The sequence below is a fragment of the Phallusia mammillata genome, chromosome 8 (genome assembly GCF_965637545.1).
Source record: "Phallusia mammillata chromosome 8, kaPhaMamm4.hap1.1, whole genome shotgun sequence".
NCBI lineage: Eukaryota > Metazoa > Chordata > Ascidiacea > Phlebobranchia > Ascidiidae > Phallusia > Phallusia mammillata.
This window is the reverse complement of record NC_137259.1, coordinates 6,631,928-6,654,251: the sequence shown is the minus strand read 5'-3', so window position 1 is coordinate 6,654,251 and position 22,324 is coordinate 6,631,928. Positions and strand designations below refer to the sequence as shown.

Sequence of the window (22,324 nt, the reverse complement as noted above, 5' to 3'; positions counted from 1 at the left end):
CCACCGCCAAAGATAGACCGTTGTGAAAATGTTTTCTTCAATGAATCCACTCTCGCTAATATGTATAAGACAACATGTGTAGAGCCAGAAGCCTATGCGTTATGGATGATTACAACCGTTACAAGTTTAAGGTTTATTAATCATTAACTTTTGTTGAGGTTAAAAGCTTACAACGGCTTGACACCAGTAGAACAAAGGAGGTTCAAAAACACCAAAACCTTCAGGCAAAAGTTCAATTCCACCTTAAAATATAACGTACGAACCATTCTGGACGCTAAAAGAGTTGTTTTAATAGGCATTAACCGCACTGTAGGCTACATATACACGAACTAAGTCTACAACTGCCACACAATATACTGCCCAGTCGGCCCACGCTAGCTTGTAACTGTAGCACAAAGTTATTTCTACGTCCTGATGTGAGAATACTGTACAAAGCGGAACAACGGTTGGGTTGCATTGTTGTACAAACTGCTGCTAAAAATAGAGTTTACAAACTTCCAATTCACCTTGTCGAGAGTTATATTGCTTCTTGTGTATGAGCTCCGTACGTTTGTGCCAGACGCATATAAATTGACTCCCTAAATTGCCGTGCCCTGTGTGTCAGCACCTTACGATATGCCTCAGTACATATGCCATGCTTTTGAGCTGTCCTGTCTTGGTTTGGCTGCCAGCCTTTGGATATCGCACACCGCACAACTGTAAAATATTTGACTGCTGCTCCAGTTAAGCTAGCTCTACTTTACCCCAGGCCCACACCACTATAAGGTTTTTGGTTCGCGTTGCTTCAAATTTCTCTGTGTTATTCATAATTGGTCAACACTCAATTGCAAGTTAAATTTATAATACTTTTACCCCACTCATGCGGTTTTCAACGTTGGATCTACGTAGGCTATCTCTACAACAAGAAAAATAAGGCAACAATAAATAAATATCTTTATTTACAGCCTTGACGCCAAGTTGACCGTGTGGTTAGCGCATCCGCCTTATCTTTACAAGGCATGGGTTCTAATCCTTTTTCGGTTGCCTCTGTTTCGTTGAGCAAGTAACTTGAGCTGCATTGCTGCAACCCAGGTTCCCGATGGGTTGAACAAAATTGAATACGTCATCAATACGTCATTCAGGGGGCTGCATCGCGTAACAATCGGTTGGACAACTTGTTTTTACATAGATTATTGCATCACAACGATTAGATTGTGACACGCGCTATCAAGCTGTACTGCAAAACATGAGCAAATCATTTTTTTGGTAATAAATTTAAACGCCAATAAATTGATTTTATAGCGATCATTGTCTCACAACTTATACTGTTCGTTTACATTTTTCAAATTATTGAATTCGTTTTTTTCCAATGAATCCGTTTACAAATTCATTGAAACAGGGTCCTAAGGGATTACGTAAGGGGCGTCACGGGTCCCAGAAGGTTAACAGGTTCAGAACCCCTATTATATGGGAAGAGAACCACCGCCTTAAACAGTTTGACGCTTTATTCCGTCGTTTATCATCACGTGGTATCATAAACTTACTTGTCACAATAGCGTTGGTGGTAAAGAAGGATGTAGGCGTTATTCCGCCCAGGATCCTCATTAGCTACGGAGAGAAATAATAAAGTGGAATTTTATTGTTTAAAATGTCATAAAGTCAGTTATAGTAAAATGCCGAACACTTTTGACATTTTACCTTTGCTTCAATCCGGTTGAAACCGGTTTGGAAGTTCGGTAGGAGGTAGAAACCGACCAAAACCATTTTGAAACTAGAATATTCCGGATATTTGAATATTCCGGATAATCACATATTCCGGATGATCGAATATTCCGGTTAATCTAATATTCCGGATAATCGAATACTTCGGTTAATCGAATATTCCGGTTAATCGAATATTCCGGATGATCAAATAATCCGTTTAATCGAATATTCCGTTTAATCGAATATTCCGGATAATCGCATATTCCGGTTAATCGAATATTCCGGATAATCGAATACTTCGGTTAAACGAATATTCCGGTTAATCGCATATTTCGGATAATCGCATATTACGGGTAATCGAATATTCCGGATAATCGCATATTCCGGTTAATTGAATATTCTGTTTAATCGAATATTCCGGATAATCGCACATTCCGGATAATCGAATATTCCGGATTATCGAATATTCCGGATAATCAAATAATTTGTTTAATCGAATATTCCGGTTAATCGAATATTTCGGACAATCGAATATTCCGAATAATCGCATATACTGTTTAATCGAATATTCCGGTTAATCGAATATTCCGGTTAATCGGATATTCCGGGTAATCAAATATTCCGGGTAATCGCATATTCCGGATAATCAAATGTTCCGGGTAATCGCATATTCCGTTTAATCGAATATTCCGCGACCCCAATTCGAAAGAAAATTAAATCAGCTTGTACATGCGACCTCATTTTTTCCATAGAGAGAACAATGTTTCAAATAATGCCGAAACTGAAACAATTTTCATGCAAATATGTCCGCTTAATTTTCAAATAGACTTTAAATATTACTATTCCGCTTGCATTATTACGCTTAAATGTTAGAATCCAAAAGTTTCATTCAAATTTCCCAATCTAATTTGCGTTAAAGCTCACCATTTTGCAGATATCAGTAATTTCATGCATTTTCCCCTGTACCCGCTGCAATATTTTAGATACAGTATGTCATTCATGGGGCTCTATCGCGTAACAATCGGTTGGACAACTTGTATTTTGTATAGATCATTGCATCACAATGATTAGATTGTGACACGAGCTAACAAGCTGTACTGCAAAACATGAGCAAAGGTTGCGAACTGGAACAAAAGTTATCATTTTTGTGGTAATAAATTTAAGCGCCAATAAATTGAATTGAAGGCGACCCCAGAAAAAGCTTAGGTGCCCCCACTTGGGGTCGCGACCCAGAGGTTGAAGACCACTGCCGTAACTAACCATTTTGTGATGCTAGTTAAAGTAGTTATGTAAAGATTAGTTTGATGCAATTGGGATCAGTTTTTTTAATATATTACAACTGTGGGTCAGCGGCCGAACAGTTTAAAGACTAGCGCCCCGATAAATCATTTGCAATTTATTCCGGTCAGAGTTGCTGATTCTATAGACCCGGATAAATTGTAACGAAGGGCACGCTTTCACGAAATGACGACAAACTTACTAGTTACTAAGCTTAGAGTCAAAATAAATAACTAATTTAAGTTGTATGTTTGTTACGACAAGTATACATTAGTCAATGTTTTAAAATTATGTTGTGCACAAATTTTATGGCCTGTTGTATATTTTTGTATATTTTTGAGGTGAGAAACCTTAAGAAAGGTATTTTTGCAATTGTCCGTTTTGTTTATCTTTTACCTTTGGTTTGCAGAGCAGTATATTAATTATGTCATTATGCTATTACAAGTTTACAAATGTTTTGAAAATAAGAAAATGCTTTAAAAATGTTTTTTGCATTTCAGCTGCAGTTTACCTTTGAAAAAGCAGTTAGTTGTGTAATGTGTTGTATTCGAGTTGAGTTTATTTCACTTAAATAGCATAGTGACACAATATCACAAAACAATCATCAAATAGAAAACTTTTGTCAAACATATTTACATCTTATTGTTTTGTTGGTCTTTAGACATATTATTTCTTTAACAATGATGTGCGAAAGTATTGCAAACACTGCTGTAGAATGTGGAGAGAAAAACTTCATCTCAACTAATGAGGTGTGTGATTCCCCAAGCAAGGCTTCAAGCACTCCAAGTCACATTGCTGACCCTCAATTAATAGGCTCAGAAATAATAAATCCAATAAAGTAAGTATGATGTTATAAAAGGCATCAAATGGTTGGAAAACTGAAAGGCTTTCCAGAAAAAGTTGGTACATGGGCAAATAAGTCATATATATATTTAAGTCATCTTAAAAATGTAGGGCAAACCCATGTGTAAATCGATCAACAACATAAAATAGAAAAAATCAATCTATCAACAAATAAACTCTACAGCAAATGAGCCCTTTTTCTCCTGATAACTCCATCTTAAACATTGTAGTGAAACTGGTTTTACAAATGGCCATTATTTTGTGATCAACAGTTTAATAGTTTTTTTTATTGTATGAAGTAAAAATCATATTTTATATACATGTTATATAGTCCACAAGACTTTGTATCAGACTTAACTCATACATTACTTTGTTTGTTTTACAGATGCTGGAATTGTGGAAAAGAACCCAAATACAAATGCCCAAACTGCTTAATCAGAACTTGCAGGTCAGAATTCTAATCCAACTTGTTGGTAACACTCACTTAACACAAACGCTTTTAAGTTTTAAAAGAAAATACTTTCATGCCAGACAAAACATTTTTAATTTAACCGAACAATACACAATGTATGTATTTACAAAATGAGACATAATTTCAACCAGAGGTGCACAATCTGCATTTGGTGAGACAAACATATATGTACCCGTAAACATGTGTGTTGAAATGTATGTAATGGCTGGTGTGAACTATTTAAAACTGTTTTGCCATATTTGGCTGTAATAACTGCTTTGCATGAAATTTGTGGGGCAGGGATGACATGGACTTCTAGTCTGTGATGTGGCCATCAATATCGAAAAAGGTTGTGCATCCCTAAATTGAACAGTCCAGGAAATTGCTGAGTTAAAACATTAAATCACTTGCTGTATTTTCACAGGACATATGCATTTTGCTTTTTATGTATGTAAGCATAGTCATGTATAAAAAATGTAGCAGCAGGATAAAACCAGTAATAAATACACATTATATTAAAGTCCTTGCTCACATTATTAAATATTCTGTTCTTACTTCTTATTTTCAGTGTTTCCTGTGTAAAACTGCACAAGCAGAAATTTAACTGTGATGGAAGAAGATGCAAAACATTGTACAAGCCTAAAGAAAACCTGAATGAAAATGACTTTTTAAGCGGTATGTACAATTTATTGTTCATTTCATGGGCAAGACTTGGAATTTTTTAGGACAATATAAAAAAATGATCGTAACAAACTGAACAGATACTTATAATTTTGTTTATGCCAATCTGTGCTTGAACGTAATCTTGTAACTCACTTTGTATGCCTTTAATTTACTTTCATGCCAGGGATGGTCTGCCTATGCTCTAGAACAGGGATGTGCAACCTGCGGCCCGCGGGCCAAATGCAGCCCTTGATTAAAGGTTGTGCGGCTCGCAGAGGCGCTTGGATTTCAATAGTAGTGGCAAACGAGTCCAAATATTATCTATTTTTAAAGCAGAATAATGCGCCCAAAGCTATTTTTCTGCGACCTGTCAATATGTGGCTATAATTAATTGTAGTTAAGCATATTTGGTAAGCAACAAGAAAAATCACCTTGTGTTATACACAGGTGCGACCTGCAATATATTTTTGGCAATTGTATTTGGCCCCACAGTAACAATGGTTGCACACCCCTGCTCTAGAATAAGTGGTTTTGTTGAAAAAATAAAATGTATACTGTTGCTGTGGGCAGAAAAATATAAGTTTATGTGTCATATATTACTTTTTCTATGTTTTTCCCCATCAACAAAATGTTTAATATGAGATTCTTTTTTTTTTCTTTGTGTAGCAGAAATAAATATAAATCTTCACATGACATAATGTCTGGAATAAGTTCATTAACACGCAAAGGTTATGTATAGTTTTCTTTGTACTTGAATATGACTTGATTTGAAACATTGATTAATTTTTTTCAAATTTTTCAACAGATGTGACAATCTATTGAAGCTTTACAAGTGATAAATTGTAAACTTATTTAGTCGTTTTTTATGCAATATTTAGACTACAGATTTTTGGAAGAAGTGGACCGATGCGCTTGTAAATTAGACAGAAACCGAATCAGATGGCGAGACTCATATGGGGTATGTTGTCATTGTCAATTAATAAGAGGTTGGATAAATATGGTTATAACTGAACCATAATGCTGCATTTTTTTATTGCAGATGAACTTGCAAAGAAGTAAAGCTGCATCAATGAAAATTAATCTAAAGCTTTTGCCTCAATCATTTTCCAGACGAAAAGAAAACACAACTTTTTACTGTTTTAGGTTGTTATGATCAGACCTATTTTCTGATGTATCCATTTCGAAAAATTAATACATCTTTACCACTACATTGCTGCATAGTCAGCCACACTGGTTTACTGTTACTTGACACAAATGTATATTACATGTTGGTTACAGTACTGTTTATGTTTTGAAGTACTGAAGCGTGTTTTAAAGAAAAAGAGTCAGACTTTTGAAGTTTATTGCAAAACATTTGCATCAATGCAAACCAATGAAAAGAACTTTTTTAAGTGCTGGTTAAAAAAATTGAAAAAAAAATGTTTGTGAATGGGATATTGTTTTCCCATCCCTGTTTTACCTGCTACAATAAAGCTATTACTGCTCTATGTGGGGAAACATTTTACTAAAGTTAGAACTCTTTCGGCACATTTTATGTTTTTTTTAGTGTTCCTGTTTTAAAAGATTATTTCGGATTAGGTACAATTGAAGTTCAACGTGTTTTTGTACAGGGCAAAAGCATTTTTGTGGCGAGTGGAATGGATTTTCACATCTTGTAAAGAAACATTTGTTGAAAACAAGTATATGCCCCAAAACAATTTGAATTGTATTACTGTTGGAATTTCGGACATTGATTTTAATATATTTACAGGCTCTTGGACAAAATTCCTCTTAGCAAAGCTGTTCAAAAATTTGTAAATGTATCCAAGGAGTCTAAATGCTATGCACCAAGGTAAATTTTGTTCTGTCATCATCTACGTTTGCATATACAAACATGTACAAGGCTCAATTAAAGGTTTGTGTGGTTTTCAGTTTGAATGAGTATGTGGACAAAAAGTTGTCGTTTTATATGAAAAAAGAGGATTCACCAGCCAATGAAGTCAGGTAAATATCTGAAGTATTGTAAAAAGTAACCAGGTGCCAAGTCAAAGTATTTTTTTCATCTTGTTGCTCTTTTATAATTTTGCGAACAATTCAATTCTCTTGTCCACTTTAAAAAATTCTTTCGCCATGAACACTTCTTACATCTCTGCAACGTTTTTGGATTTTTTAAAACAGATAATTATACTTTCTTGGATCTTTTTCACGCTACCATCGATATGTTGGGCATTTCAGGTATTACAAACTCGACAGCGAAACAGGACTTCGCGAAAATTTACGCGATAAAACTGTAGTGGAGTTCCCGCGGATACTCGTCATGACCCCAGGGTTGTCGGTGGCATTTGAAAACGACAATACAATATTGCGATGACCGTGCTTTCTGTTGCGACTGTAAGTTTAGAAGGACCAACAGTGTGATCATTGATTGTATAACAAAAACACGCCTCAATGGGAGTACATATATCAGGCCCTACGAGAGGTCTTCTGAAAGACACAAGTATGAAGGACCGGCGGCCCGCGTCGACCAAATCTTAAAATAAAAATGGGCAATTGTGCTTGGATTTTTTGTTGTTGCTTTAAAGCTGAATCATATCCATGTTGAATGCTTGCAAATTGTTCTTTGGAATCACCTAGATTTGACCTATGTTAGGGTAAGAGGGTCAGAAAATGACCCTCTTACCCTAAGCTTACGTTAGACCGAATATTCGACTGCAGAATAAATTCGGCGAATTAACGGAGTCATATATGACGCCACCCGATGTCGTAAGCTACACGTTTGACATGAATACAAAAGTTTCTACTAGGACAGTGGTTCCCAACCTTTTTGTAGTCCCGGACCCATTTTATACGCCTGCGGACCCCCAACGTATTTTATCGGAAGCCTTTCTATGTTTTTCGTTTCTTGTATTATACATTATTATCGTTTTTAGGCAGCATTTTAATCAACCTTCACAGTCCTTAAATCTCGATGACGTTATGTGCTGTAGAAGTTAATCCAACAAAGAGACAATTTTTTAGTGTACAAAACTTGAAACAAAGCGCTATAAATTCCATTTTCATGTGTGTTGTGATGTCACAATGGAGGTAACAAAGGTTACAAAGGTTTGATAAACAATCTGCACACGTATGCAGGATTGCAAAAACGGTACGAAAACTTAACACGAAAACAAAACATTTTACGGTTGGTTAATGGTACTAAAAATATTTGCCTCCACGGACCCCCTAAAACCATCTCACGAACCCCTTGGGAGTTCGCGAACCCCAGATTGGGAACCAATGTACTAGAAAAGCAATGGTGCTTTGGTCATGATTGCCAGCCAGCCAATCAATCACTGAGGAACGATAATGTTTTAAAAATTATTATAGTCAACCCGATTTTGATTACGGCGTCGCTTGAACGATGGTGCGAAGCAGAGTGAGTTGTGAACGGGCCTGAATTGGAACCCGAACCCGAATCGTTTTTAAGAAGTCCGTTTAGTCCCGAAAGTTTAATTTACAGGTCTTTACATGGAGACAAACACAATGGACAATAACAGACAATGGCATTGGACAAGGCGTTTTAGGTCTATTGGATATTAGGTCAGGTCCAGCAACTACCTAATTAATTTTAATTAAAAAAATCTTGACTAAGAGTGTGAAATTAGGCCGGAAGCAAGATTTTTTTTAAAACTCTGTTGTAATACCCTATTAAGCAGAAAATATAGGTTTTACGCTTTAAATTTGTGTTCGTAAAAGATTCGGTTTCGGGCGAATCGCAACAATTAACCCTGTTGGGCCGAAACCAAATTTTGGTAAAAATAAACAAATTCGGCAAACCGAATAATCGGTAGCCTACAGCCCTACACACCACATAAGACAAAATCCGTATTTTTAAAGTTAAAATTGCTTTTGTGGCAAAGACAGATTATATACTTTTCCCAACTTGTCCAAGGCTATGTTTGTGTAGTTTAGTTATTGGCTTCTAATTTGCCGACAAGAACAGAATTTGGTGTGTTAAGTCAATTATTTCCAATATTAATATTGAGAAACGTCGTTAAATCTGAAAGGTAGCTTGTAAAGCAGTGCAATTCCCTAATCTTTTCACTTAATTTAGAACCGGTAGTTGGCGTTAGAGATGCTTTACAGCCAGTTGCTGCATTCATCCTGTTGCAGACTTGGACAACTAGATTTTTTTTCGGTTTTTCAAATTAGATTAGAATTAAAATTAGAGCATCTCCTTTTTTGCAAATTAGATTAGAATTAGAAGTTTCTTAAAATCTAGAAATTAAACTAGAATTCAAACTAGAATTAGATTTAAGCCAACCAACTTTAGTTTGTTTCAAATTTTAACTTGTAGATTTGCACATTTAAAACAATACAATTCGGTGCATCTGAAATGATGTTCAAGGTAGAATAACGAATCCATTTTTGCCGTTTATATCGGGTAATTGGAACCGATATAAATATGTGCTCTCGTCGATGGCAAAAATGTAAACACATGTGTTACGCTTTTACGTCGACGCCCGGTCATTGTACCAGTTGCAAAAGACGGCAGTTGTATCGTAGCCGTCAAATCAGTGAGCAACGCCTTACGCCAAGTCACGAGTCGCCATAACAACGCCAAAGCGACGGTTGAGCGTTGAAGGCATAATTAACGATTAGCGCACTTGTTACACTTCTGATCACGTGATTATGCTTATGTCATCAAATGACATACCAGCGACTTTTTGCAACGTCTTACCAGCATCTAATTGTTTCCCACTTTTTTTCCAATTTAACGGTCATGACGTTAGGCAGCGATTGGAAGCATGGGATTGTTTATTAATATCGCAAAAACAATGACGGAATCCCATAACACATGACCTTTGGATCATTTCTTAACCCCATACGAACATAAGAATGCAGTTAGTACATGCTACAAAGTTTACATTATGTGTTGCAAAATCGCTGGTAGTTTAATTGGAATTTAAAATCACCCAATGTCCCAGTATTACATCACCCAATGTTTTAACTTTGCTAGGGTGCCTGTTTTTGCAGTTGTTTTAGGTTAACAAACGTTTTGTATTAGTACACTAGGGAGTCTATGTCAGTACTCTACCATCAACTATTCGAATTACCACAGCATGCTTACAACATAGTTACCACTACTGAAGGCAATAAAAAATCACTAAATAAAATCGTAAAAGTTATTTTTTAACCTTATGCTAATTTTTCTGGCTTGGATTTCGGGTCAATTAGTTTCAATGCAGTTGTGCAAATTTTTTTTCCAGTGTTTTTCATTGTTTTGTTTTTTTTACATTATAAAACTGGTCTACTTTAGTTGCTGTCAAGATCAATGATTACTCAGTCAAAAAAAAAATATCAGAATTGGATTCGATATTTTAGATTCGCATCAATTATTCTAGAATACCCAATTATTCTACTTTGAACATCCCTAATCTGAAACGTGTTTAAACGGAGCTGAGTGCCAAATTTCACTGATAAATGTGTTTCAGTGATGTAGTTTGGTCTTGTTAATTGCATGGTTTTGTGCGCTTTGGTTAAAAAATGCATGCTCTGTCCAACGGCACTTTTAGGCATGTTGGACAAACTAGCGATTTTGGGAAAACTGTGAATTAGATTAGAATTAGAATTAGAGCTTACTCGATAATTCTAAATTAGATTAGAACTAGAATTACCGCCATTTTGCTGTAATTTGCCCAACTAGACAACTAGAATTATCTAGTTGTCCAAGTCTGTCCTGTTGAGTGAGGCACCGATATTTTCCTTTGAAATCATTTTTACTAAATGAGTCTTCACTAGTTTGGTTAAAAGAGCGTTTCTCAACCGATGGTGGGCCATGACCTAGATGAAAATGTTAGACTCGATTTTGATGGATCGACCAAGTCTGCCCTTCACGAATTTTTTTTTGCATCAAATTTCTATCCTTTTATTCACCCAGCTCTTGTTATCTCTTCGCAATATTTTGGTTTTAATTGCGGAACATCTCCTATTGTAACGTGATATTCATCTTTGACTTCGTTGTAAAAGCAAGTGTTGATGTAAGACAGTAACAGCAAAGACTTTAAAGTTTTTTTTTTGTAAATTTGTGAGATGTTTGTTCGTTTATAAGCGCTTTCGTCGGCACCCACTAGAATTAAAAAACAGGTTTACTGTCTTAAACAGCAAGTTTTCTACTAACTTAACCAATATTTTAACGGTAATAATGCACCACGAAATTTTTACACTTCTCTATCTGGGCCACGTGAGAAAAAAAGGTTGAGAAACAGGGGTTTAAAATATGCTTATAACAATCGTGATAGGTAATTTTCACGATCGTAGGCTACCTCAGTAAAAATTTAAGGGTTGTTTTGACATGTTGGTTCCTTTGACGTGTGGTAAAGCACGTGCCAGCCCTGCAAGGTTGTGTATTAAAACATGCGAAACAGGAAATCCAGAGTGTTTGTCAAGTATCATCATTAGTTTCTCGTGTCGGTTTACCACAATACTGCGTAGAAGCGAACGTAATATGTTCACGTCTTTCTGCAGCTAGCCACTGTTGTGTTTAGTTCCGCCGACTTAACCGCCTCATTGCCTACAGCTTGACCTTGGTCCCAAAGCTGTCGCGGAGCTGCTTATAAGGAGTAACATGTATCCTTGTTAAGTCTTGTTTGCCTTGATATGATTGTTAAGTGCATCGGACTATTCCGCATGCTTTGGCCTATACACGCGGCAATGGGATGGTTATGAAACTCGAAGGGTGGTCGGGGCGACGTTAGACCCACTATGACGTCAAACAAGCGCGTTGTGACGTCATTTAGCGTCTTGGCGGGCCAAAACGTCTTCGCACCCGCACGGACACCTTTCTGAGGCTTGTTGCCTATGACTTATGCCGTAAACGCGGCGGTATATTACTTCGGCTGTGGGTTGTTGACAACGCATACAACCGACTGAGATCCTTTCTAATTGGAAGTTGTTTTCGGTTGTCGCTCTTTCGCACGAAAGGCGCAAAACAAGGCACTTGATTGCCATAATTGTAATGATTGCCAATCGTCTCGCACAGCCGTTCTTTATCGGATTTTGCGCCTTGATTCTGAATATGGAGTGTCCCATGGAAGCAGACGTCCGGTAAAGCTTTTATTACCGGTGTGACCTGTCCGATTGTCACTCGATTTAGCACCAACTGGCCAAGCGTTTCTCTTGTAGTTACCTGAGGCGGTGGTGATTGGCGGCCTAATTGCCCGCGTAAGAAAATCAAGGCCATGTGGAGCCAACTTGCTGCAACAGAAGGTCGATTTTTGTAATTACATAAGAAGTGGTCTTTGATCGACTTCGACTTCTGGGGAACTTGTATGTTGCTGGTATAGTTCGGTACAGGTGTGTAAATATCATAAGTATTTACAGTATAGGTGAGACCTGAGCAAAAATCTGTTAATTGGATATCACTGTGCAAACACAAAATGGGTGAGATTGTTATTAAACAGCAGTATTCGTGAACTGCAAAGGCGTTGTCGTCATCGTAAAACCGATTGCATTAACATGTTGACCTCTCCACACCCCTTTATGCAAACTTGACTGAAAAGGTGAAATAAGGTTTTTCATCTGGTCGTCACCCGAGAAGCTTAAGCTCTTCGCCACACGACAGTCCCAACAAGTTAGCACGCATGCTTACAGGGCTTGGTCTGTAAGAGGGTTAAGGGGTACGAGAACATATATTTCACAAAAAGGTGTTGTGCAAAACGCAGAATCATACAACGAAATACTTTGATCAAATAGGGACTAAATCTCTCAAAACGACTAGAAGACGTGGTCATCGCCATTGTTTGTATTTACAAGTAGACACAGTTTGGAAATACACACAAAAAACGATTTTGTTTGACCTCAGCAAATTGTTTACGAATTATTACTCTTTGTGCTAAAGGGTAAAAATGTGCTGTTTTTGGATATAATAATGGGATCAAAAATTTAAGAAACCTTCTTGATGAAACCCTTTCCTATTTTGCACGCATTCCGACACCAAATGTTAACGCGAGAGTGGCGGCTGTCACGGCATGTCCTTGTCACGCGTGAGTGGCAGCCTGAGTGCCATGTGTCACTCGGCGTTTCACACTGTCAAGGAACCGCAACGCCACCCTTTAGGCCACACCGCAAGTTAATCCACATTAGAAGTTCCACTCAGCGGGTTATTATCCCCGCTCGAACGCTTCATGCCAATTGTCGAAAGATGTAGGTGTCCGGTTTCAATTTAACGCATTTTTTGCCCCTTTTGGTGGTATTTCTAGGCGGATTGTATGTACAGCCGTAACAAGTCTTCTGATGTGGATACACACGCCAAGTTAAGGAATCCATCGGCTCACTGACCCTTCTGATCCTCGTTTAATGCGCGGCCAAGCCTCTTAATGACGTGCTTCTGAACTGCATGACCCTATCTGAACTTCCGCCAGAATTCGGTCGAAGCAGGTTGTGCAGCTGTGAACTGCTGTTTTTGCCTATTTGCAGGAAAACAACAAATGAGCAATCGTATTGCTCACATTTTTCTCAAAATAGCTTGTCCACTAGAGGCGGTATGCATCTGAGATTATAAAAAATCCAGACATTCAAGATTTCACGTAACGGGTTGCCTCCTACAAAAGGTATAGAACTGCCTTTTTTTTAAAAAAGATACATGTTTCTTCTTGGAAAAACAATTCTCTTTGGCAGATGGCTGTGACTATATAACGTTTATGCAATACAACATCAACAATAGGAGTTTCAACAAATAGCCTTATTTTAATGTTTCGGTTTGAATGTTTAGTATCGTTATACGACTTAGTGAAGCTTTTAATCTGCTCTCTATTTGCTATATTTCATCCATTTCGTTAAAAAATGCATTTAACTATATTACAAAAAGGGGCAAATTTGTTATATAACTTGATTTCCCAGGCTTATGCGATAGAACTTGAAACAGACATTTCACACGAGTCATGATGGTGAAAATTTGTCTTTCACTGCCAACGGTCGCGCCGTGCTGTCAAAACAATCGGTCGTTGACATTTCTGATTCAAACTTGTGACCTTCCATGCTTTTTAAGGACACCGTAAGCCGTTTAAAATAACTGCCTGGAATCTGGGGTGCGAAATCCCGCAGACACTGCCCAAAAGTCTCGGTAATCCGGAAGTTTTGTTGTGAATTTTCCGGTTAGTTCTATTGAAAGATGACTCACTCACAACGCCCAAATGGTGACATATAACGTAATAAATCTGTCATTCCAAGATGCGACTACAAAAGAAAAACGAATCATTTTTACAAGTTTTAAAAACATGCTCTTTACCCAGAAAGTCCGTTATATACCTTTTCCGGCTTGTGATAAAGCGACCTTACCGGCTTTCCGATCCACTGGCGTTCCTTCAAGGTTAAATGGGGCCTTGTAGTATCACAGGTGGCGTTTAGCTCCTCCATGCGATGATGATGGCCTTTATCGCAGCTACACGGGATTATAGTGGATTTTGGCCTTGATATGAACGCACCCATTTTTAGCACACATCAAGGCTATACTATCCACATATGTAAGCATTTGATGTGCAAATGGTGCGTGTGAAACCGGATTAACCAAGGCCACTGTTTATCTGTACACAAAACAGGGTATACAAATTTCGCATGTGTTACGCCTAGGAATTTCACATGCCGAGTTATAAGGTTATTGTGGTTGACCCTACTTTTGATGTTGATGTATTACGGCTTCACTGTGATAAAATATCATAAAACACATCGTGGGTGCATTTTGTAGGCCCACTATGACTAACAAAATCCTGATACCCTTACTTCAAGCGGAGGTCAAAAATGCTTTTGTTTCCACAGTGAGTCACTTCCAAAACGATTTTTTGTTTGTTTTTAATTTCCGGACTGTTTCACGGGGCAACACGTTTGTTCGAGGCCGCTTAAAAGGGTGTTTCGGACCCGAGAATTATGTCCATATTCTCCCCACCTACTTTACGGCAGGGCTACATGAGTGGGTGTTATAGTTGTAAAACTCCCAGAATGTATAAGGCTTGTCGGGGGCGTTTTGTTCCTTTTTCCGTTTTCTATATTTATCTCCAAATTATATATCGATTTTATTTGAGGTTCGCCTTTAAAAGGGCGACGGGCCTTTCCTCCTTAACTAGTGTAAATAATCATCTACATCGTGGTTAACGGTACAAACCAGATATGGTGTAACTCGAAACGTTTGGATCGTGAAATCGTGTCAATTTAATCAAATAACATATGTCTCCCACGCTACCCACAAACAGCTCAACACAACATTTCAGCTGGTTTTGAAAAACTGGCAAAATATGGACCTTACTCCAGATAAAAATATACCAAAACATTTATCGTGAACAAACGAAGTGATATATGCAGGGTATTATCTGTGTGGTTGAACGCAATGTCTGGTGTGTCAGTCAGTAGGTCCTAGCGTTATAACCGCATTTGGTTGCAGCATAGCAATCGATGGCAGCACTTGATTAGCACACACGCGGTGGCGTTGTTCTACAGCCCACTCACAAACCGATGACATCACCGCCTTGCAGCGCGATTAACGATAAAGCAGCACGCGCCGATCCCAATACCACAAACCGCCGTCTGTGATCAGTTCACCGCAGATAACGAACGATTATCACACCTCCAAATCGGAGTTCCAGAATGTTTTGATGAGCCTTGGTTGCGTAATGGCAGTAATATGGGTGTAGGCTGTAGCATGGCGACATTCCGTAAATGCAGAATGCATTCCATGCTTATCGTCCGCCTTGTGACCCTGTCGTATCCTTCGGTGTGGCAGCGTCACCATCCAATTACAAGTCGGACGGGAGACGTGTTTAATGTCAATCTTCTTGAGGCCCCTTCGCGCTTCCCTATGTGGAAAACCCGGGCACAAATACGGACCTCCGGCTTGTGGCTGCAGTCAGCGAAGGTCGCCCAACGCTGATTGACATTTCAATTTGTTTAAGGTCAAGGACGTGAGGGGCGCGTGTGCCACGGGCAAGTGAGACATTTGGGAGGACGGATCGAATGTCCAGGGTCGTTGTGGTTGCCTCTCCCTTTTCCGTGATCGCTAATGGCCGTTCTCAGGCTGCAATTTATCCGCAATTGACTTCCTCGAATTCGCTCTTGCATTGTAGGCTATAGTAGTTTAATCTTTAAGCATGATGCGCTGTAATTGGCGCCAAACAAGAACGATAATAACTTTATCACCTTAAAAGCCGTTCATGGCATGACTAAAAGTGCAAATTTATACAGAAAAATTAAAAAAAAATGCTTCAAAAACAGGTCTGTGAGTTGAGTATTACCCTACCCACTTTTACAGGCCCAGCTGCGCCCTTTAAGCTACTATGATAGACTTGTTTGAATTTCAATTTCTGGTTGCAAACTAAACCCGCTGCAATACATCACACAGACTAAATATAGAGCTAGCAACAAACCAACCTCAGCTCTATCATACGTGCTACACATTTCACATGCTTAACAGCACGCACGAGGTATCTTAAACCCTGACAACATTCCCACCCTTATGTCTATTTCCATTAGTCATAATTAATCACAATTCGGAGTAAAATACACACCCATTTGTGGGGTCAATTTATCAAAAACCTAAACCCACAGCATCAATTCTAATAAACACACCAGACTCTAGTGTTGCTTAACTGATTTATGTGCGTTTAATGGAGTATTTCTGTATGGCAGGAAATAGACAGAAACCGAGTAGGAGGGAAAGTATGTTGCTGTAACGCCTCGCAACGGAAAGGCGGTTCCATAGCTGGTATCCTCTACAATCATACCCCACAATACATGCTACGTCACACGTTGTTTTAGAAATCAATGCAGCCGACAGAACGACCGCTAAAATCGGGATAGGTGTTCTCGAGGCCTTGGAAATGACATTGGTTTCAATAGGTTTGGCCCAGAGCATGCGGAAACAGAAAGGGCATGTTGTGAAAATATTGCGCGATAAATACTTGCCCTTGGCTCATGAATCTGGCGCGGTGCCTTCCATGTTAAGGATACATGTCGCCGGGTACACCCATCCCCTTGAGTCTGGTGGCATTTGCACCAATGGGGCGCGTCATGAATTCGGGACAAATCAGATTGAATTTTCGAGAACGTGCTTTTCCAGAGGAATTTGCCTGTAACTGGAGCGCCTGAATAGGCTTGGGGTTGGCCAGTTGCGTCATCGGACACAATAGGCCGAGGGTCAGGCACTTGCTTTTCCACCTGTTTGTGCTTGAAACTGCGGTATTGGGATGAGTTTGTGCATGCGTTGGCTTCTGGTCGCCACACGCTCGCTTTTAATGAGTTCTGAATCAGCCTGGTACGCGTCACCCTTCGTAAGCATTTACGCATTCGAGTTGTTTGTGTCAAAGGTGGCCAAAGTGCCTCGTCACACTCAAGTCTTTTCGCTTCTACACTAAATTGCCGTTGACTAACTATAACAAATGCCCAGCATGTGCATTTGCGAACTGCATCTGCCCCTATATGCGTTTTCATGGCTTTTCAAGTATGAACCTCAACCCGGATGTGGTTGTATGAAGTTTACTTTTAACGAACCTCAACACAGCAACCTTTCTAGGCTAATGTTACCCCTGGGTGCCTGGGTAAGCGTGTGGGTCACAGTTGGGATTAACCCCCATTAATCAATTCTTTGGACAGTATTTGCCAAGTGGTGCCGTTAAATCAATAACGTTTTTGTTGATTTTTTGACGAACAACAGTGTTTTTCAAAACCCACCTGAAACAAAGTTCGTTTACTGTACATTTGTTGAATAAAAAAACATATAAATATTGATGTTTACATCGCGGTCACGTGCTGGTCTCGTCATTTAATAAGAAGCATCGAGGCCATTTGTTTTATTTTACATCAACGGGGCCTTGACTTTCCATAAACGCAGGGACGGGCAATTTTGCATGGATCAATCCGCACTGTTGTCTGTGTTGTTTTAGGCTGATGACGTTCCTTGTCAGACGAACATAATTACACTGTGCGCGTGCAGCAGCGTTTCACAACATAGCGAACGTCAGCCACGTTTTGTTTACGAATAGTTTATTGCACATTCCTAACGTCCAAAGGGCATGCTTGTTTATCTTCCTACCCTTATGCAGCTTTATAAAACTTTGTGCTGTACAAGTTCCTACAGCCACCCCTATCGCCCACCGTGCAGGCAACAGGTGTTTTGCGGGTAAGCAGTGATAAAAACAGCGGGCACGGATTACCAGTTTAGAACAAAAGTCGCACACATAGTTCTGCCCGAACAGCGGAAGCTCTGAATGCCGTGATTTTTAAGAGACAATCGGCCCCATTGATTCCTTGCTGCGCGTGTGGGTGAAAGCCCTCTCCCTACCTTTGTGACCGCTGTGCTGGGGGGTAGGGGGCGCACACGTGACGTCAGAAAGTCATTTAAATGCCTGTAATATGTGCTCGTCGTGCCACGAGACCGCAGGTAATGGGGTATTGTACCACAGGAACTGGCTAATTCATTTATTATCGCAACAAAGGATACAATCTCAGTACTGGCGTTGTGCGTGGGTCGCCCACCGCAGGGCAAATCAAACTGTTTAATTACAATGACTTGTATTGTTCGTGTATTGCCGCCCATCGCTCATACATAGAGCGAGGTATTGTTGTCTGATGGCCCCGTGTTTGCACTTGCTTCTGGGCTGCGGCTCAGGTAGACGGTTATTACCGCGTGGTAGCGCACAAGCGTCGCCTACTCCTTGTTATAAGTTACGGCCAGGGACAGATTAAATATATTTAGGCGTGGCGCCATTTTGATTGAACAGTAGCTATCTTTATGAAACGAGAGTTTACTTCTGATCTTTTAAGCTGTATAGGTTAATATAATTTGTGTGAAAAAGGTAAAATACCTTTTGTTGAGCTCTTTGCAACATGTTTTTAATATAACTTAGTAGTAATTTGCACTATTTCTGGCATGAAACTTTGTCTGTGATTCAGTTTTTTGTTTTAACAGATGTATGTTACCTATATATAGGGTCGTTTCAGTTAGGCCGCAACAACATGATACACTTAAAGTCTCTTGCATAAAAAACTTGCAGCTTGCGTCCTACTTTATGTCCACCTGTGAAACGAACTATTACGTCAACTGGCAGCACGTATCAAATGACCCCATGCACTTTTGCAACACATGATATGGAAACATTTGCGGACAACGCAGGGTAATAGCGTATCTTTGCTCCCTGGTCGATTTAGGCAAACAAATGTGGCGATTTGCCAGATGCGCGCACGTTCCGCACAAGGCAAGACTACGTGATTGACACATTCCTGGGCAGCGCGAAAGCAAAACACAGTGCCCGTGTCAACATGGCTTCGATCCGGGGGATATCTAATACTTGCCCGGAGTCGCGAATTTGTCACACTCAGTGGTCTTGGCCCGTCGATTGATCGCTATTTCATATGCGTCATTGGTACCGCTGGGGCCAAGACGCAGGTGTTCATGTGCCTGCTGCAATTTGGCCGCCCATCAGGCTTGTTTTTAGAGCTGGAATGAACGAAATTATTACCTAGGTTTTGTTCGCTAAACAAATGTTATTTTATCCACGGATAAATCTTGAATTCGTTACACCACCAGAACAAGATGTACATGAAGATTAACTCCTGAAAACATCGCATTACCTGTGGAATACGTTGAAACGTGGCTTAAGCAACACAAAAATGCAAAACGTACAGGACTAGTGACAATTTTAGCTTTGAAATAAAGGGTTGTTTACGACCCAATTTCAAACCGACTTTGTATGACCCTGTTTGGCCATGGAATGTAGTGGAATAGGTACAACCAGTCTCATTTTAAACATTGAACAACAGTTCCAAATAATTAATATTTCACTTATATCATTGCGACAAAATCAATATCATTTTGCTGAATTAGTTTACATGAGGTAATAGTAACGAGTATCTTTGTATTGTCAAATTGTATCAAAGCTTTACATTCCATATTACCTTACGCGACAAAGTTTTCACATTTCAGGGGTCTTATTTTCTGCATTTATAAATTTTTTTGTATGCAGTATATAGGACTTTTATATGGTCAAAAAAATACAAGAAACTGTTTTTTTAGATAAGGGTTTTGGTTAGAGTGATGCAACTAAATAGACCAACTCCTATACATAGCTTATGATTTGCAAGTTTTTTTCAGTAAACTAGAATTTGGGTAAAAATGATCTAGCTTTTTTGGAAAAGTTTTTAACAAGGTATAGGAAAAGTTTTTTTTTATTCATTTTCCCAAGCGCATGTAACACTGTTTACAGCACTAAAAATTTTACACATTTCCATATTTGCCTATTTCTGCCTTTTTGAAGATAAAGGGTCAATTTTGTTGTGTTGAAGTTTCACTAGCAATGCGGGGAAGCATTTCGACGGCATTTCGAAAAACAGCGGCAGTTGAAGGCCGTGAAGCGAGGCGCGATCTTTGCCCGAGACTTTTTCCGGGGCTTGCCGCTTCTCGCCAGGTCATACAAGTGTGGTGGCAAACGACACAAATAGGGGGTGTTTGTTCAGGGTCACACACCCACAAATTTGTGAGACCCAAAAACAATAAGCGCTTGGGCGATAATGTGGACAAGGCGGTCAATGTTCTGTTTTGGTGATAGATGGAAATAAATGTTGACTTAGGCGATTCCAGGGGGTGTGAGGTGTGGTATCGAAACAACCGCTGCGCAATATGATACTGAAGATGCCATATAGGCCAAATATATTTATGTTGAATTGATAAGGATGAATCAATAAGCAAAAGGTTCATTGTAGTATTCAACCACCAAGCTATGAGCTGGAAGATTCTGGTTCAAAGTTTAAACATGCTGTATAACAAGCTGTTTTTATAAGAAAATGTGCAAACACGAGAGATTTATGTAAAAAAGAAAAATGCAAAAAAGGTCCCCCATAATCGTCTCCCTTTTTACACGGCTTCTATTTTAGGCCTAGAACGTATACCTATTTGGGCTTAACCTCAATCACTGCAAGTGCTTCGTGCAGATTTTGCATTTCAACGGGCGAAACACAAAAGCAGTCGCCCTTATTGAACATGCAAATAGAGCCGAGACATCGACACGGCTTGGTTACACAGGACTGTTTCTCTCTGTTAGTATATCCAATGCGTTTAGTGCATTTACCAAACAATTGCCGTTGCAAAGTTGTAAGTCTCTTTGTTCCCGTGTCGGTTACTTAGCCTGTTTTGCAAAATCTTTCAGACCAAAAATACAAAAAAATCGGTGTCTTTTTGACATTTCTATGACAGATGAAATCCCCACAAAGTGCCATGTTGGATTGAATTGCAGTTCTCTGCGTTGACAAATTGCCGGTAAAGTTGTTACGAGTTTTGTTTGAAGGGTGACAAATAGAGCTAAATATACATTCTTTTTACTTAATTTTGTACTGCCAGTCTACGAAACTCAAACCTTTCTTTGAAGTCTACACAATGTGATTTTAAGTGGATAAATTGTATATTTTGAAACAACGTACGCATTTAAAAGCAACCTATCAATTTCCATGAGGGTTTCTAAAAACGACTTGCGCGGTCTTTTTCTGGATTTAAATATCGTGTGAAACATGATTCACTGTTGTACAAAAAATCTAAATACGACACATATCTTAACTAAATCATGGGTACATAGCTCATGTAGTAATCTTCGTCATTTAATCTTTATGACATTACTTAAATGACCATTTTACGGCTCGATTGCACAAACGTCTTTAGGTCTTAGTGTTGTTTTCAAGTTATTGACAAAACAAATGCGTCCAATAAATAGAAGAGTTGTTGATCTTGCGGGAGTCTGGATTTAGAATTTTGTAAACGAACTTTGCCACATTTTGGTTGTAATTTCTCATTCTTTGCACGATCATATGATTTTTCTCCCAAACGGGTACTTTTCTTGAACAAAGCTTTCCGGGTTTAAATTTCTTATGGATGTTTGAAAAAATGACAACAATTTTTCAGTCTTTTAAGTTTAATACCTCTTCCCGTTTACTCATTGGCTGACATTTCTCTAACATTTTTCCCGTTTACTGATTGGCACATAATTAGTTACATCATATTCTTACATTTTAAACAAAATGCTTCAAAGCATTTTTGTCGCAGTCCATGCACACGAATGTGCTGTCAAATATGTAACTTGTATGAGCTGTAACAATTTAACATTTTCTGTTTGTTGAACACCGGCCCGCAATAAAAATTTAAGTTTCAAAACGGTCCGCAATGCAAAATAGGTTGCCGACCCCTGAACTTCACTATTATGTATACTGGATAAAAATGCGATCGCTCGCGAAAACATTTGTCCAAAGTCCGCGCCAGCGGTAGTATTGCGGTATTGCGGTGATCCGGTTCAAAAGCCTCCCACCTGTTGCACGGGAAACGCGATTAACGGAAGGCATTCCAGTTGGATTGAATGTCGTCGTTAACTGCACGGTCTATTCTCGGCACTCGGCTAATTTTGGCAACGCTACACCAAGTGT

The 22,324-nt window shown here is 39.0% G+C and overlaps 1 protein-coding gene across 2 annotated transcripts; it reads left to right on the top strand.

Moving 5' to 3' along the window:
- The first annotated feature begins 3,612 nt into the window (after window positions 1-3,612).
- On the top strand, window positions 3,613-7,950 carry LOC145205341 (box C/D snoRNA protein 1-like). 2 transcript variants are annotated; one of them, XM_080078037.1, is made up of 10 exons: window positions 3,613-3,799; window positions 4,190-4,252; window positions 4,824-4,930; window positions 5,797-5,876; window positions 5,958-6,061; window positions 6,529-6,597; window positions 6,669-6,749; window positions 6,830-6,901; window positions 7,133-7,288; window positions 7,828-7,950. In XM_080078037.1, the coding sequence occupies exons 1-9, from the start codon at window positions 3,642-3,644 to the stop codon at window positions 7,266-7,268; spliced, it is 870 nt and encodes a 289-aa protein (XP_079934163.1). In that variant the 5' UTR covers window positions 3,613-3,641; the 3' UTR covers window positions 7,269-7,288; window positions 7,828-7,950. The 2 variants fall into 2 exon arrangements, with proteins under 2 accessions (XP_079934163.1, XP_079934161.1); XM_080078035.1 differs by having other exon boundaries at window positions 7,133-7,950.
- Window positions 7,951-22,324: the final 14,374 nt, after the last annotated feature.

Coding starts and splice junctions, on each gene's coding strand:
- LOC145205341 (XM_080078037.1), top strand. CDS start 3,642: ATGATGTGCGAAAGTATTGCAAACACTGCTGTAGAATGTGGAGAGAAA. Junction 4,253..4,823: donor TGCTTAATCAGAACTTGCAG/GTCAGAATTCTA, acceptor TCTTATTTTCAG/TGTTTCCTGTGTAAAACTGC. Junction 6,750..6,829: donor TCTAAATGCTATGCACCAAG/GTAAATTTTGTT, acceptor TGTGGTTTTCAG/TTTGAATGAGTATGTGGACA.